Below are 17,500 nucleotides of genomic sequence, written 5' to 3' on the forward strand. Positions count from 1 at the left end.
ACCCAAAACTACAGAGATTTGCAGCCCAATGTCTTTTTCAGACTAATTAAAGAAAAACGATGCCAAAAAAAAGCCATTTTAATTGCTAATTATTGTGAGGCTGCTTTTGAACAAAAAAAAAAAAAAAGGAAGGAAGGGGGGGGGGGGGGCGGGGGGGTTAAAAGAAAAAAAAAAAAGAGACAGATGATCGATGACAATAGCTTGACAGCCCCCTCCTCCCTCCACCCTTCCCTGTCCTGCCCCCCCTTGTAAGCCAGTGTCCAGGTTTGCTGAGAGAATGATGGTGTTTGTTTAATTTATCCGCTGCCAGAAATGCTTGATCATGCTTTGCTGACGGCGAGAGAAAACGGCATTAGCCTCCGTGCTATCCTGCGCGAGTCAGGTCGAAAGCTCCGCGCGGTAAGCACTATTATCTTCCATCTCAACACTTAACCACTGTGGGACTAATTATCAACTTTTTTTCTTTTTCTTTTTTTTTCCTTCCCTTTTTTTTTTTTTTCCCCTCTCCATGAAACAGCCTCGGTGTAGCGTGTGGAGCGGTGCGGAGATGCTACTCTCCCTAACCCTGAGGTACTGAGAAAGGGATTGTTCATTTGACTAGCGATTCACACCAGACGACCCTACACATGCACCTCCAGCCTGAGTGCATGCTGGGATGCTTTTTAATTAGAGAGGATTTTCTGAGGAAAAAAAAAAAAAAAAGCTTCATTCAGAGAGGCAGGGGCCACTTGATCTGCCCCCACAAGGTCTCATGAGACACACACACGCAGACATACAGATGCATATGTGCACTGACACTCTCTATCAAACACATACACACACACACACACACACACACACACACACGCTCTAACGCACACTCCCCCTCTGTCTCTGTCTCTCTCTCACATACAGACATACACATACAAACATGCAAACGCAAACTCTCTCTCTCTCTCTCTCTCTCACTCACACACACACACACACACGCACACACACAATCAATGATATGCATGTTTTGATGCTCTGTTGGAAAAAATCCAACACGCACTGTATTTCAGCTCAGTAAAACTCGTGCACTGTATTTCTGCACAGTAAAACTCGTGCACTGTATTTCAGCACAGTAAAACTCGTGCACTGTATTTCAGCACAGTAAAATTCGTGCACTGTATTTCAGCACAGTAAAACTTGTGCACTGTATTTCAGCACAGTAAAATTCGTGCACTGTATTTCAGCTCTGTAAAACTCGTGCACTGTATTTCAGCACAGTAAAACTCATGCACTGTATTTCAGCACAGTAAAACTCATGCACTGTATTTCAGCACAGTAAAACTCGTGCACTGAATTTCAGCACAGTAAAACTCGTGCACTGTATTTCAGCACAGTAAAACTCATGCACTGTATTTCAGCTCTGTAAAACTCGTGCACTGTATTTCAGCACAGTAAAACTCGTGCACTGTATTTCAGCACAGTAAAACTCGTGCACTGAATTTCAGCACAGTAAAACTCGTGCACTGAATTTCAGCACAGTAAAACTCGTGCATTGTATTTCAGCACAGTAAAACTCGTGCACTGTATTTCTGCACAGTAAAATTCATGCACTGTATTTCAGCACAGTAAAACTCGTGCACTGTATTTCAGCTCTGTAAAACTCGTGCACTGTATTTCAGCACAGTAAAACTCATGCACTGCCTGTATATTTACTCCTTCCTCTTCCTTCATTCAAATATTCACAGGCTCTTTTTGAAATTACAGCATATTGATTATGTGATAAAGCAATGCGAGGTATTAATGAAGATACACAGATGGTATGGATTTGGGGTTCTAATAGTTTTGTCAATGACCAATTAAAATCAGAAGAGGAAAATCTGAAAGGCAAATTTCGATGCTTCCAGCAGAGCAATGTTACTGACCAGTGAGTGACCTCTTCTCCAATGCAAGACTAATCCCAAACAGAGCTGCTATTAAACTTGCCACTCAGCTATACCCTGTTAGGGAATCTTTAGGTGAGTGTGTGTGTGTGTGTGTGTGTGTGTGTGTGTGTGTGTGTGTGTGTGTGTGTGTGTGTTCAGCCCATAGATTTATAATCTTCCTGGGAGGTGTGTAAAGGCTTCGTTTTAAGAGTGCCTCAGCGTCACAAAGGACAAACAGCCCTTGTGTGTGTGTGTGTGTGTGTGTGTGTGTTTTCCCCTGTTTTACAGCATGCTGTAATCACACAATCAATCAAGCCTGTAGATTTATTCATTATTAACCTGGCTCTCCAGTTCACGCCAATCACATGAGAGGGAGGGACTGTGTATGAACCCTGCTCACCCCAGGGACAGGGAGGAGTAGGGGAGGCCCCTGTCGTCTCTGTAGGAACACCCCACGGGCAGAACCACTCTTTATACGACAGGCTGCAGACTGAGCCGCGGTCATCGTCCCCCAGGTCGCTGCGGTTACACAGCCAGGTTCTGTTTACACGCTCCTGTTGCTCGAACCCTTCAGTTCACCCCCCCCCCCCCCCCACAACAGTCACTGTGTATTCAGCTACATTTGCGCGGACAAAGTGGACGGATATATAGTATGTTTAGGATGATGTGTTTTTGTTGGATTCTTCCAGTGACCTTGTAATCTCCTATTTTGGGTGCGTTAGATGTGTATTTTTGCTAAAGGTCTTGCCAGTTCCTGTCGAATGGAAAAGTCCTACAGCGGCAAGCTGTGGAAAGTCCTCTGCTTCACCGTCGTCCGGCAGTCCTCGGATAGCATCAATATTACGTCAGCGTTTGTGTGTACTTGTGTGAAGGGCAACACCTCTGCATCTCATACCACTTATTACTATTATGCAAGAATAATTATGCCCCCCCCCCCCCCCCCCCAACCCCTCGCCCCCCCAACTCTAATTCATTCCTAGCACTGTGAGGCTGCTTAACTCCAAGCTCAAGTCCGTGAGCAAAGCAAGACAATATGGACTGTGAACTTGTTGGCGTGTGACGGAGCCTATCAGAGAGCCTATCAAGAGGCCGACAGGGCTCATATTCTGAGCAATAAAACAAAGGTGAGGGCAGTGACGTCGAAAGATAAAAGCTACAGGAGAAAGTCGCGGCACAAAGACCACGTTAGCCAGAAAGAATGTTGGGTTTCATGGCAATCAAGTGAAGGTTCCCACGGCAACGGTAGTTTCTTTTGGAATCTCGGAACTTCCTCTTCTCTAGTTCATAACTTCCTAGAACATAAACTGAACCACTGTAGCATTTGTGCTAATCCATGTAGCAACATTATCAAACGCTTATGGATTTCGAACTCCAGTCAACATAACGGATTCTGAGCATACACACTTAACATCAAACGCTGCTTACAGTGGAAAGAACATCAGTTTTAACTGCATAACCATTACTAAAAGCAGAGAAGGCCAAAAGAATGATCCAAAGCCCTTTTCATTATCCAGGTTGGTTAGTGATCAGTTTTGTCGGTGCCGTCCATGAAAAAAAAAAACAAAAAAAACCCCACCCTCCCTCTGTTAATGATGCATATGAATGACTCGGCCGACGTTACGGTTTCTTGGAGAGTTCCTTCTGATTGGTCGGTGATGGGCCCGCGGGGAACCGGAGGCTTCTGCCGGGGCGCGTAAGAATAAGGTATGAAGGCTCAATTTGCTTTTCCGCGCTTGAGCCCGTACCGCTGGGCCCGGAGCCGGGCTGTCTGTGAAAGGGAATTAAAAAGGACAGTCCAGTTGGGGATATATTAAGTCAAATTTAAGCCGCCGCTGTTGTGCTAAGCAGGTAGAAGAGTCGTCCCGATCGCCCAAGGACGGGTTTTAGCCCACTCTGAGAGAAGGGGAGGGGGGAGGTGGGAGGGGAGGAGGAGGAGGAGGAGGAGGGGGGGGGGGTAAAAAAACGCCTTAGGTATGATGAAATAAACAGGAGAGGCTCGGACAAACCCTTCTTGTTACAAATGCTAGCTGAGAGGCACTTGGCTTCCTCCTGAGGAGAGGGAAAATATATTTACATCTATTTATTCATTTGTGGGCCCAAGTCTTCAGTTGATAAGCGCTTTGAGGGGCAGAACGAACAGACAGCGCGCGCATCATAGAAATTTGACATTACGAGAAAACGAGGAGCTCCTGTCAAACGCCGCTGACAGAGCCGCAGACGGGTCCATGAGTTCCCGTCTCGTACGAGGGAGAGAGAGAGGGACGGGGAGAGGGGTGACTTTTTTTTTTAGGTAGTACGGAGGCTCGCGTCAACAGTAAGGATTCTCTCCCAGCGGCAAACCCCAGGCAGAAACAAAGTCGCTCAGAAGTCGGTCTTGGCTGGCAAGCTTCCCGCTCGGACTCTCACTATCGCCACCTCTTCACAAGCTCCTCTCACTGAGCTCTGCTAACAGTCTTCACGACACTTGCTGGCATGAAGACGCTTTCACAGACAAAAGAAACAATTTATAAGCTCGACGGGCAAAAAGGAGGAAGAGATGGTCTGAAATGCATTTCTCTGAGAGTGTGAACACACTTTCAATTCAGAACAAAAAATGAAACGACAGAACTAATGCGGCAGCGTTGAATCAGAAAGTACAGTGTTTACATTGTCCAAACTGGATTAGAGTACTAATGTGGATCAGAAAACTAACTCTCTTAAGAGTCATGAATTCAATGTGTATATGAAGTTGTAAGTTTACAGCCATCAAGTTTACAAAACAGTATATGTGTGTGTGTGTGTTTGTGTGGATAGTTATTTAAAAATAATCAAGATGAAGTCAATAGGTTCTATGACAGCTTTCACACAGAGGGCCAACACTGTAACCTTTCTCTCTCGCTCTCTCTCTCTCTCTCTCTCTCTCTTGCTGCTGGTTTATATGCTGCCTGCTTCCACACCCACTAATTGCATGCATGTAAGAGTGAGGGGGGCATGTCAAAGAGTCTTGTTTATGATAAAGTGACAGAAAATCATTCGGGGGTCAAGTATCCCCCCTTTCACCCTAAACTCCTGAAGCAGTCCGAAATCCCGCCCACAGTGGCAACCACACATCTAATGAGGTCATTAAAGCCAAGCATGCATCAATATCTTTTTTTTTTCATTCTTTTTTTTTTTTTCCTGACAAATTTGAATTAATAATTCAGCAGAGTGCCTGGGGATGTATATTTTCTGTGTGAAGGACAGCTAATCCATAGCAAAAATTTTTTTTTTCTCTCCCCCAGTCTCTTTCTATTTACACTCACATTCCGGTTCTGTTCTGCTCTGTTCTCTTCTTTTCTTGTTGGACCATTGAACAAGGGTTGTGCTGACTAAAGAAACAGATGTCATTTGCATATTTCCCTGCTTCCTCTCTCTCTCTCTCTGTCTCCCTGCTGAGCTAAGGTTGCTGCTGTATTATGTGATGCTGGAGTGTAATTTTTACTTTAATTTATTCTGTCACGTTAGTTGCACTGAGCGGTCTCCTTAATCTCCAGGGGAACGCGACATGACATGTTAGCATGCCGCCTGTCACAGACAAGCATATTTACACAGACGCTTTTGCCAGACGATTCACTCCTGGCAGGCTAAATAATGAGATTAAAATATCATCGAAAATGAGTAACTATTCGTTTGGAAACCGGAGTAAAGTACTTAATCTTCCGCGAGGAGGAAAGCGGAGAAGAAGGAAAAGAAGGCTAGCGCGCTAAACGCGAATGAGATGAGTTATCTGAGAAATAGACTCAATAGTAGACAGCCGCTTCCAGCCCCGCGTCAGGGCAGTTTATTGGAACGACGGGCAAATGGAAAGACCTCCTACGGCGCCGGAGCTGTTGAAAGACAGGACCCGGCCTCCGGTGGGACCAATCGTGTCGAGTAACTGCTTGACCTCACGACGATGTCGCTATTCTGCCCACCAATTCCACCACCGTTGACCTCCAAGTCCTTCCAATGACAGTGTTTAGATGAATACAAGTCTTTCTAAATTTGTCTCTGACGCGTGGACGCGGGCTTCCCGCACCCCCTTTTCCTCCCTGCTCTCTGTCTCTCTGTTCCTTGCTGTTGCTTAGCGCTCCGAGGTTTACGTTACAGGAAGACTTGAAGCGATGAGGCATTTTTTTCCAAAAAGAGAAGACGGCATGGGCGGGTCCTGAGTTTTTGATGCTTTAAATACACAACAGCACAATTCAAAGCCAGTCGTGCGAATCAGAGCCGGAGGGGGTTCGGAGGGAGGCGGGGGGTGGGGATGGGGGGGGGGGGGGTGAGACAAGAGACAAGGCCAGAGCACCTGTTGGCTCATTTGTGCTGGAGTGTTTAACGACAGGGTCCAGTTTCGGCAGAGCTCCAAGCGTTAGGAGAGGATCTGAAAACCTCGCCTGATGTAAGGGAAACCGAGCAGACAAGACTTTAGCCGCCAAGCCTGCATTGTCAGTATGTCATGGCAGAATATGACCAGATGAGTGCAATCACAGGCCTTAACAGATGCCCCGTCGACATCCACACGGCAGCGAAATTCCCCGACGTAAGGTCTGGAAAACTCGTTTAAGTTCAGCTCTCCGTCACTCGGCAGCAGCGACCAGTTATTACATCTGCACAGTTCTTTACTGACTGACGTCCTCTATGATCAGTGAATGTAAAGAATATGGTTCTAAACCAGTACTGCTTCACACAAGCCACTTGACATTACAGGCCAATGTAATTCTGTAATTGTTATGCAAAAACATTGGTAATCCAGTGATAGTAAAATGGTGTTCAGTTGAATCAGTGGCACGTCACTTGTTGCCTAGGTTCAGTTGTAAACCTCAATCTGAACGTGTTCTGAAGCTCATGTTTAGAAGGACGCAAATGCTTGTGGGAAACATGATATGATGTAACACAGACTAAATATACCTGGTTAGAGTACTCAGGTACATTTATTAGATCATGTTCCAAATGTCATTACTGCAGTGTGTGTGTGTGTGTGTGTGTGTCTTTGTGTTCGTCCCAGATCACCAGCTGCAGTGAGGGCCAAAACCATGTGTGTTTGTGTGTGTGTGTGTGTGTGTGTGTGTGCGAGCGTGCGTGAAAGCCCATGTGTTTCTCCTGTTCACGTAGTAGACTGGGGGTTTTATAGACGGCCGAGGTCCAGAAATCTCTCTGCTGGATCGATTGAGAAATGACAGAGCTTTTTATGTGTGTCTTGTGTAAGTCCTTATCTCTGTTTGTGTGCAATGTTTAAATAAGGCCGGGCAGCGCGGACTGATCAATAGACACTCTGACCACAGTTGTTGCTCTTTCTCCACAACGTTGCTCGCTGGAGACGGGCCCTCGTTACAGCCTGGGTCGGAGGGTCCGCGTCTCGTCCTGTATGCCCACAGAAGTTTCGCCCGTAATTGGTGAGGAAAGGAGCCTGCGCCACTTGTCGAGGGAGGAAAATTAACATAACGCCAACGATCTCGACACAACCGCAACCTCAAGCAGGAGCTATAGGGACTTCTGGTCACGTTGTTGAGGAATTAAACACAGAAAAGCGTTCTGTCAGTCTCACACAGACACACACACACACACACACACACGCAGACATTAAAACTAAAACACACACACTGACTGCATTATACTCAGGCAAAGAACAGGGCTGCTTACAACGTGTAAACTTAACCAGCGCTGTAGGTCTGAGTGAGAATAATGAACTTGGGCCAACTACTCAACCAAAAGCAAAAAAAAAAAAAAGGCAAAAAAAAAGGGAGATGTTTGCTTCAGCAGGACCACAGAACTCATAAATCTTTGAGTGGCTTTGTGTTCTCTAGTGTTACTGTTTAGACATGCTCATCAGCTCCATCTCTCTCTCTTTCTCTCTCTCTCTCTCTCTCTCTCGCTCTCCATCATACTGACTACTGTACTAACACAACAATATTCGTTTTCTTAAGCTCTCTGAGTTTGCCCCAGGCATGCTCAACGCGCCTCTCAGGTCTGGAATTCTGTGCCAATGTCAACTGTACAACACACTACGCAAATAAAAAGGAATGGAATTGAACTGAATGTATTCAAAGTCATATGAATTGAACTGAACTGATGCGGAACTGAATTAAATTGAATTACTCTGAACTGAATTGAACCTAGAACTGAACTGAATTTGGCGGATTCGAATTATACACTGCGTTACGTTACCTGACTGTATTTCCACAGAGCATAAAGACAACAAAACCACAGAAAGAAAAACTTACACAAAACACGCAAGCACACAGAAACCAACCACCAAACAAAAACAACAACAACAAAAACAAAAGCCAAACAAAAATATCGACATTGATTATGGTGTGTTTATCTTAGCTTCGCTTTGCAGGTTTCAAAACACAAGTAGTCTCCTGTAGAGATGCTATCAAAGACAGCTAGCTGAAAAAGCCTGCCAAAGAGTGAGTGATATCTCCACTGCAGGAATCACTTAAGAAACTTCTGACGTGCGGGGAGTGTGTGTTCCCCCACCCTGGCCCACCGCTAAGTATCGGGGTGTGGGGAGGGCCACGTGCTATGCAGTCGGTAATAAAAGTTGGCCATTGATTTTCTGTAGCTGCTTGTAACTGTTAATGTTGATCCATCAATAGCCAAAGGAAAGCACAGGGCTTAATAGGAGTGTGAGAATGTGGAAATACAGGCGAGCCAAGTTCTAAATCACAGATTCTCTCGCTGCCGATCAATAAGACAGTAACTGCTAGTGTCCCAGTGCTTTCCTAATGTTTTATAATAAACTGACAGTTAGTAATAAAGGACCAGGAGCTAAGAGAGAGAGAGAGAGGGAGAGCATTGTAGAGAGAGCGAGAGAGAGAGAGAGAGAGAGAGAGAGAGAGAGAGAGAGAGAGAAAAGAGAGTTTCCATGCTGTACCTTCTCCTAAATCACCACATGCAATGTGCAAAAGTAGCTTATTACAGCACATCAGCCTGTCCAGACCAGCGTCGACCAAGCTCGCCAACGTACAGGATGTGCCGCGGAAGCAAAATGAAAACGAGACAAAATCTCCCATGGACTCCATCAGCCCACATATGTCTTAGCCTCACCTCAGGGGCCCAAACACAAACAGACATGAGACAATGACAAGCTCATATCTCTGAATTTTTTTTATAATGAGGTTAGGAGACAGTTTAAAGCATTTGTAATTATTAAGAGTTATCTCACAGCAAGCTAACGGCGTTTTAGCGTCCGTTTCATTTCGTTTGAGTAACAAGATGCCCACAGTTTCAACGTCACAACAGGAACTGAACGAAAGCTGAATGAAAGGAGGTGAGCGATTTCACATTCTCCCTCAGTCATCACTACTGTGTGTTGATCTGACCTCTGTTATGAGGCAAGTCTTCGGCTTACATCTTATAAATGAATAAAACCGCGTTATCAATGTTTTGTGTGGACGTTTGTGATAACGGCTCTTAATAACAGTCATTGATGATTGCTCATTAGTGGATTTGCCAATGGACGATAATGTCAGGAATGTGGAATAACAGGCAGGGAGAGAAAGAGAAGAAAAAACACTGGGAGAAAAAGAGTAGATTACAGTGGTGTGTGTGTGTGTGTGTGTGTGTGTGGGAGAGCGTGCAGTGCACAAGTGTCGAAATCTGAGGAGAATGAGCGGAATTCGGTGAACACACATCAGAGTGTGTCAAAAGGCAACGAGGCCAAAGGTGACACATGCTCAAGTTCAGTGCTACTCCAACTTAAACGGAGACACAGCCCGCGACGCTGATCTGTGCGGAAATTGGCCCGGAACAAACAGACACACAAACACACAAACAAACAAACAAACAAACAAACAAACAAACTAAAACATCTGCCGCTTTCAAAGCCTGATCAAATCTAAAAAGCCTCTAAAGGCTACTGATTAAAGATGGCGTTTTGTCAAAGTGCTTCTACCCAGGCTGCCTCTGCTGGGTTTGTGATTTACAGCTTCTGGAATATAAGGATGGCTAAAATATTCTATTAGTGTCGTTGTGCCGGTCCACTGCTGCCTACATGTTAGACTGGAGATAGATTGGAACACTCAAAATTGATTGGAGGCTGTTTTTCAGGTGCGTTTTGAATGGATGTATAAAAAGTGGTGAACGGAGACAGTGTATATTCTGGGAAGAATGTTTTAAGCAGTGTTTTTTCTTTCTTTTTTTTTTTCGTTCTTAAAGAGTCAAATTGTACTGTGTAGAGCTGTGGGGAGCCTGTTCCATCCATCTGCACGTGCAAATATACACGCTCACAAATACAAAGACAGAAATACGTAACAACACGTACGATACACGCATACACATGAGCGCACGCACACGCACACGCACACGCACAGAGCGTGGTGTGGCTTTATATGTGTATTGATCACTTCAGTGGCCTCACAACTTCACATGACTTACTGGCCGACGCAGGCGGTCTGCCGGGCTCAGAGGAAAAAAGCCGTCCCCCTATTATCTGGCATTTAATTAAGACGTAGCAGTGCTTTAATGCAGCATTATACGGCCCTCCTGGCCCCTCCAAGGGGCCAATATCGAACCGTCGCACTCCGCAAATATTCATCAATCCCCACCGACTTCCAAATGATTTGCTCCCTTTCAGGAAATGACTATTTGTGCAGATGATTGGTCTGTGCTGAATGCGGTGTGAATCTTCTCACTGCTGGACTGGGAGCATCGATTCCTACGCGCGCAACGGCCGAAATAAGGCAGCGGGCTTAATTAGAACATAGCTATCTGGGAAATTCTTTCTCTTTTTCTTTTTTTTCTCCTCAGAAAGAAAGAAAGAAAGAAAAAAGAAAAAGAACCAAAAAAAAAAAAAAGAGAGAAGAAATTTTCTCTGTAAACAAATACCATAAGTTTAGCCTTGGAGTGGCGTTTTCATCAGGACTGATGACAGAAGTGAAATGCGTGTTGTCAAAATTTCTATCAAACTGATCGAATTTAAGATTGTCTGTTTGGTTAACCTAATGGCTCTAACCGCATAAATAAAACTGCTGTCTAAGACGGATTCATAAAGAAATACAGAAGTTGCTCCAGCTGAAAGTCACCATTCAATCAGCTGGTCAGTAAAGGGCACTCTAACAGAACATGTAGCTGACCACACTGTGACCGTCTGTCTTCATGTCACACCGACTTAAAATGACGTCAGTGGATAAAGTGGATAGTACAAGTTGCAGTACAAGTTCAAATATTTATATTCATTAAGAAATAAGAGATAAGAGAATTATATCATCAAATATAACGCCGTAAGCCAGTTTCAGTATTGGCAAAAATTATGAAGAGGTGTGAATTATTCCAGTACCATTAATTGACTGTAATATACACTAATTAAATATGCTGTCGTCCTAGATGTATCCTGTACTGAACATGAGTATATGAAAATGATTGTCAGCATGACAAACATATTTTTTGGTTTGGAATTTCTGAAGGAGGGCTGCTTATTCCCCATCATTTTGTGCTCAGTGTCATTGGAAGACTGTGTGTGTGTGTGTGTGTGGTGGTATTCAGTGCTCTGCGCACAGATCTTTGCTCCTTTGGGAGTGTTTACATAAAAGAAGTGGATTTCTTTGGCCTGCTCCTCTCTGACAGGTCACGGACCGCTGATTTTCTCTCAAACACAAGTGACAGCGTCTGACCCAGGGGTTACCAGCATCTGCTCTAGCTACTTATTCAGTTCAAGCCCTAGAATTTGATACAGGCAAACACATGTTGGCTTGTCCACACACACACACACACACACACACACACGCATGAACACACACACACACGCACACACACACACAGTGTCATGCGAGCCAGTACAGTGGCAGGAGTGAGAGACAGCTCTAAACTCCGTGCCTGACAGCTCCCTGTCTGAAGCGCACAGCACATGCAGTTGACTCCTCCAGTGCTCAGGGATGCTGTAGAGGAAATCAATGCCCTTAGCGTAATTATTTACCCATTGATAAAGCCTTCAACCTCAGCCCGAGAGAACATTCATTTTACAGATGCGCGCACGCACACAAACATACACACACACACCCACACAAACTTAGACTGACGGCAGGGGAATGAGTGGAGAGGGAGATAGAAATAGAGAGAGAGAGAGAGAGAGAATGACAGAAAAAGAAAGGTGTCCGTCAGAGTCACATCACTCCTTTTCGACACCCTGCCGCCCACCTCCTTGAACTTAGGGAGACAAGTGGCTGTTCTGGGTCGCCCCCCCCCGTGTCCGTCTCGATCTTTATCGACACTTAGCTTTACAAAGAGCCCCTGTGCGCGAGGCCTTGACGGATGACGGCAGGTTCGCCGCTCTGATAGAGAACGGTGGAGTGGAGCCGTCGGGCCCCGCAGTGCGTCAGGCCCCGGGAAATGTGACTTTGATTTCCTTTAAAAGGCTTCATTTGTAAAGCCTAAGAGTGAGACAGGGCCCATGTTTAACAGAGACAGAGAGAGAGAGAGAGAGAGAGAGAGAGAGAGAGAGAGAGAGAGAGATGGCCAGCGTACAATTTATGTCTGGGCCAAAGAGCCGTGTTTGACCTTGTAGCTGGGAGAGCTGAGGCTGGAGAAGTGGTGCGTGTGTGTGTGTGTGTGTGTATCTACGTTTGTGTGTGTGTCTGTGTGTCTCTGGGTGTGTGCATGTGTATGTATATATCTACGCATGTGTGTGTGTGCGTGTTTGTCTGTGTGTGTGTGTGTGTGTGTGTGCGCGTGTGTGTGTGTGCGCGTGTGTGTGTGCGTGTGCGTGTGTGCGTGTGTGTGTGCGTGTGTGTGTGTGTGTGTGTGTGCGTGTGTGTGTGTGTGTGTGTGCGTGTGTGTGTGTGTATGCGTGTGTGTGTGTGCGTGTGCGTGTGTGTGTGCGTGTGTGTATGCGTGTGTGTGTGTGTGTGTGTGTGTGTGTGTGTGTGTAATTTAACCCACTTCTACACAGCCTTGGGCCGGCCGGCGCTTTTACCTCACATTGATTTTGTCTTTGGATTATCCCGATCACGCTGGCGCAGCTGAAGAGATTCCAGAGGAAAAAAAAAGAGGAGATTTATCCGAGACAGCGGGCTGATGCACTGTTAGTCACCTGCCGTTCGGTCCAGACGTAAGGCTAAACAGTTAGGCTAGGCAGGTTACAGCATATGCATTCTCTGCAGTCTGAGTACAGACTGTGTGTGTGGATTATTCTGCGTGTAGCTCAGAGTATTCCTACAGAAACAGCCAGCTTTCATGCCTCATTTCATTAACCCCCAATTAAACGGCTCCTCAGCTGGAGCTGTGGAGCGCTCACACACACGCACACACACACACGCACGCACATAGAAGGCCCTGTGTACAGGATGATATTAATCAGAGTAGCTCTAATCTCTGGGCTTAGTGTTTTTCCTCTGACTGGAAAGCTGGGAGTTGGCGTTAGCAGCAGCGTGGGCACCGCCGGGGGCAATACACTCCCCTCAGGTGAGCGTTTCATTATGGATGATGTTTCCGCGAAATAATTTAAACCATCACAACACCCACCCATCCACCCCCACTCCCACCCGTCAGCCCCCCGCCCTCTCAACAAACCCCTCCCCCCCCCTGCCTCCCCCTGCCACACAACACTGAACAACACAAACATTAATCCCCTCAGATCACAACTCACACGATTCCGTCTTGGAGTAACCCCCCCCCCCCCCCCGGCCCCCCCAGCCCAGCCTGTACCGGCACGACGTACCCCGGCCAGCCGCTTCGTTAAGACCCTGCTCCTTTGTTAAGAGGGCCAGTAGATGAGAGAGAGAACAAGTCTCCAGGTAGAGTGAGGGATTTTTGTTGAGCTTAAAAGGGCTTGGTGTTCACTTAGCAATTCTAGCTGGTCGGATCAGAACCTTAGAGGACCAGAGAGAGACGGTGAGCACTCACACCGCATTCTGTCTTTTCTCACTGAGAGAGAGAGAGAGAGAGAGTGAGAGAGAGAGAGGGAGAGAGGGAGAGAGAGATAGAGAGAGATGGGGGGAGGGGGGAGCGGAGGAAACGCCAGTGATATGATAATGCTGTTGACGAGCAGAGTAACACATTAAAATTCAGGCAATCTTTTGGATAGCCTGTTACCCCTCCCCTACTCCCTCTCTCTCTCTCTCTCTCCCTCCCTCTCTCTCTCTCTCTCTCTCTCTCTCTCATTCCTGCCTTTGATAGCAGAAGCCTGTGTCCAACGCATGCACGTTACCTTGACATCAATGACTTCATCAATGAGTGATGCCAGGCCAGCCAGAAGTCAGAGCAAAGCCAATCGCATTGCAGTGAAAGGAGGGAAGAGGAGTTCATTGATGTTTAGGTGGATATTGACTGTTTTAGAGGGGCAGACTGGAAATACACAAACAGCATAACCCATAAGGAGACAATGACCTCTTCTTTTCTCCCAACGCACACTGCCCAAGACTCTGGGACATCTCGTGTGCTTACAGAAAAACAAACGAAAAAAAAAAAAAAATCGCCTTGCCCAAATGTTTGAACTTGGAAAACTACCAGCCTGTTTTATCCGAACACGCGATGTATCCGAACTCTGAGAGCCGGAGCTGTGATAGGTGAATGAAAAGTTAGGATTGGACCATTCGCTAGACCTGAGAGTGACCTAACGCACTTAAGGACTTTCTAAACTCTTTGCTAAGAGGATAAAAATCAAAGAAGAGGAGCAAAAACACCCTCTGTGATTGTTTCGACATAAAATTAAGAGCAGCAATATTGATTCTTTCCATGGGCCGAATTACATTTTTCATAATATTTGGTGTTTTGGGGGTGTTGTGTTTTTGTGTTGATCCGGTAGATATTGCAGGGGGTTAATGAGGGGTCGTTTGGGTTGTCGAGGCGATGGCACGGAAACAGAGAGAGCTGCTGTGCGCTGGGTGGGGGGTGGGGGGTGGGGGGGGGTGGGGGGTCCTGGTGCGAGACGGCTACACTAATAACAAGTCGGATTGCGGTCTCGTTATCAGAGCCATTGCTGTCTCCTGGAGGTTCCCAGGGTCCCAGAAGAACCTTGGGAAGGGTGTGAATGCGATAAGGTGAATGCGAGAGGGCCTTTCTCCTCCCGTTCTCCACCACCACCTCCTCGTTTTTTTGGTTTTTTTTTTTTTTTTGCCTGTACTCACCCAAGCTGAACAGCACGAGAAACTTGAGGCAGACGAACTCCCTCTGGTCCAGCTGCAGGGAGCGAAGCCTCCCCACCAGCTCCTGCGCGTGACTCAGGAGGTTGTTGAGAGTGGCCCCGGCTTGGGAGGCAATTACAGCGTAATCCACCTGCAGGAGGAGGAGAGGAGCACAACACACACGCACGCACACACACACACACACACACACACACACACACACACACACACACACACAAAATTAGCTGCTAATATAAGCCTTACAGCAGAACCCTTTCAGGAGTCAACAACAGCACTCACTTGGATGCGCACACACACACACACACACACACACACACACACCGTACAGGCACTCAGCACATACACCACGAAAGTTCATCTGCTATTTACTTTTACTATAACAAATATGATGAGAACAACAGAGAGTGTCAAACAGGTGATAGATTGTCTTGTGCATTTAATATAATTTTATAACCATAGGGAAGATACAGAGAGAGAGAGAGATGGAGAGAGAGTTCATGTCCAGTTTTCTTTTTCAGGTCAGATGAATGTCCTTACCAAGCTTAATCTCCTTTGAAACAGGTTACTGAGTGTACATATAGGATTTCTCTATTTCAGTACTGGCCATGATTTAAAATGTATACATGCTGTAAGTTGGAAGAAAAAACTAGATCAGATAGGAAAATTAAAATCAGAGTTATTGATTACTCAACGGGAAGTAAAATTCTCGTACAGCAGTCAAGGCACGAATTGTTCTGGAAGGGTTCTGGAGTGCATTCCCTAATTTCCTTAAGTATGGAATAAAAAAAAAATCCACTTCTAAACATCCTTTCTCCATATAAAAAAAAACCTGCATATGGACCACTGTGAGGAAAACAAACATGCAGCAGCCTGTCTAACCTCACACCATCGGCATTCACTGAACCCTGAGTGGCTTTTACAGGTCTGTGTTCTGTATGTGCGTGTGTGTGCATGTGTGCGTGCTTGCGTGTGTGTGTGTGTATCTGTGTGTGGAGCATGATGGCGGGGTTCAGAGTGCAGCCTCCCCAGCTCAGGGGCGTGATTCCCAAGCAACAGCGCTGAGAAGGCGCGTGAGAGCGGAATGCTAATCGACATCAAATGAGTGGAGAGACACACGTTCCCCCCCCCCCCCCCCCCCCCCCCTCTCTTCCCCTTGCGTCTGGACCCCTACATCTACCGCGGGGCCAGGGGCCACTGGGCCACAGGGCCAAACTGTGTGCATGCGGTGGGGGGTGGGGGAGTGAGGTGGGGGGGTGGGGAGGGGGGGGGGGTGAGGTGGTGGGACCCCCAGAGGTCCCTGAGGCTACTGGGCCAGGCCCCTCACGTTGGCCCCCGCGGCCCAGAGCTACCCTTTCAGGTGCACTTAATATCTGCAGCACCAGCAAATTTGTCTTGGAGGCAAATCCTTAGCTGCCACTCACTGCAAGCCGGCCATATTAAATTTTTATATTTATTGACAATTCATTACCATAATTGACTGCACCCGGGTTTCTGGAAGAAGGTAGACTGCCGACTCCAAAGCACAGGGTAGGGTCCCTCTGAGCTGGATTTGCAATTAAAAATGAGAGGGATTGGAATTTATTTATTGTGTAAATATGATAAGCAGAAATTTTTGAAGCCCCAGCTGGAGAATTCCAGATTCTCACCAGCTTGCTCTCTTCAACAGTCTCTCTCTCTCTCTCTCTCCCTCTCTCTCTCTGTCCATCTTTCTTTTTTAATGCAATAAAAAATTATGAGTCAGTGAAAAAGAACCCCCCCCCCCATGGTGTCAATCAATTTACATAAAATCAACTGTGCATGAAATAACCTGAGTGAAAAATTGGACTCTCTGGGCTGTGCCTAGGGTTATGGCCTCTTGGCCAAAGGTAAAAACCCACCGTGGAAAAATACAATAACACGATTGGTAACAGCTATCTCTGACCCTCTTCAGGATCATATCTTTCTATAAATATAAGAAAAGGCGGAAAAAATGCATTTTACCCGCGGCTCTTCCACAGACAGGGGTGTTTGACATCAGAGTTATTTGTGTGAAAAAAAGTCAATTAGTCAAAATGAAACCTAATCATGTTTTTTTTTTTTTTTCCTGACGTGCAAAAAAAAAAAAAAAAAAAAAGTCCTCATTTTGCAGGTGAGACAGACTTTGCTTTCGAAGTTAGCAAATCCCCGAGCGGCTGTGTTTGGTCTCACTGGCTTCAGTGCTTTGGTTTAGATTTTGTCAATACTTAAAACAATCATTTTAAACGTGATAACAGTACATGTGTAAGAACTGTACACATCTTTGATTGTGGTCCTAGGCTGTCATGAGAAGAGAGAAAGAGAGAGAGTGTGACGGAGGGAGAGAGAGAGAGAGACAGAGGTGAGGCAGGCGTGTGACATATTTGAACGCGGTCCACACGGTGTTGAGTGTCTGTGCATTTCTGCTCTAATCTCCCATGGTGCTCAGTGTCACGGCACTACTGAAACATTGACTCAGGCTCTGCACCAGGCTCTCTGTCTTTCAGTCCAACTGTCCTTCAGTGTCCTTCATAA

The 17,500-nt window shown here is 46.2% G+C and overlaps 1 protein-coding gene across 1 annotated transcript in view; it reads right to left on the minus strand.

Moving 5' to 3' along the window:
• Positions 1 to 17,500, minus strand: part of nr5a2 (nuclear receptor subfamily 5, group A, member 2) — a 54,397-nt gene that overhangs the window by 3,139 nt on the left and 33,758 nt on the right. Inside the window, exon 7 of the mRNA XM_030785044.1 lies at positions 14,954 to 15,101. Within this exon, the coding sequence (XP_030640904.1) occupies positions 14,954 to 15,101 (148 nt within the window). The remainder of the gene's footprint in view (positions 1 to 14,953; positions 15,102 to 17,500) is intronic.

The sequence above is a fragment of the Chanos chanos genome, chromosome 9 (genome assembly GCF_902362185.1).
Source record: "Chanos chanos chromosome 9, fChaCha1.1, whole genome shotgun sequence".
NCBI classification, from domain to species: domain Eukaryota; kingdom Metazoa; phylum Chordata; class Actinopteri; order Gonorynchiformes; family Chanidae; genus Chanos; species Chanos chanos.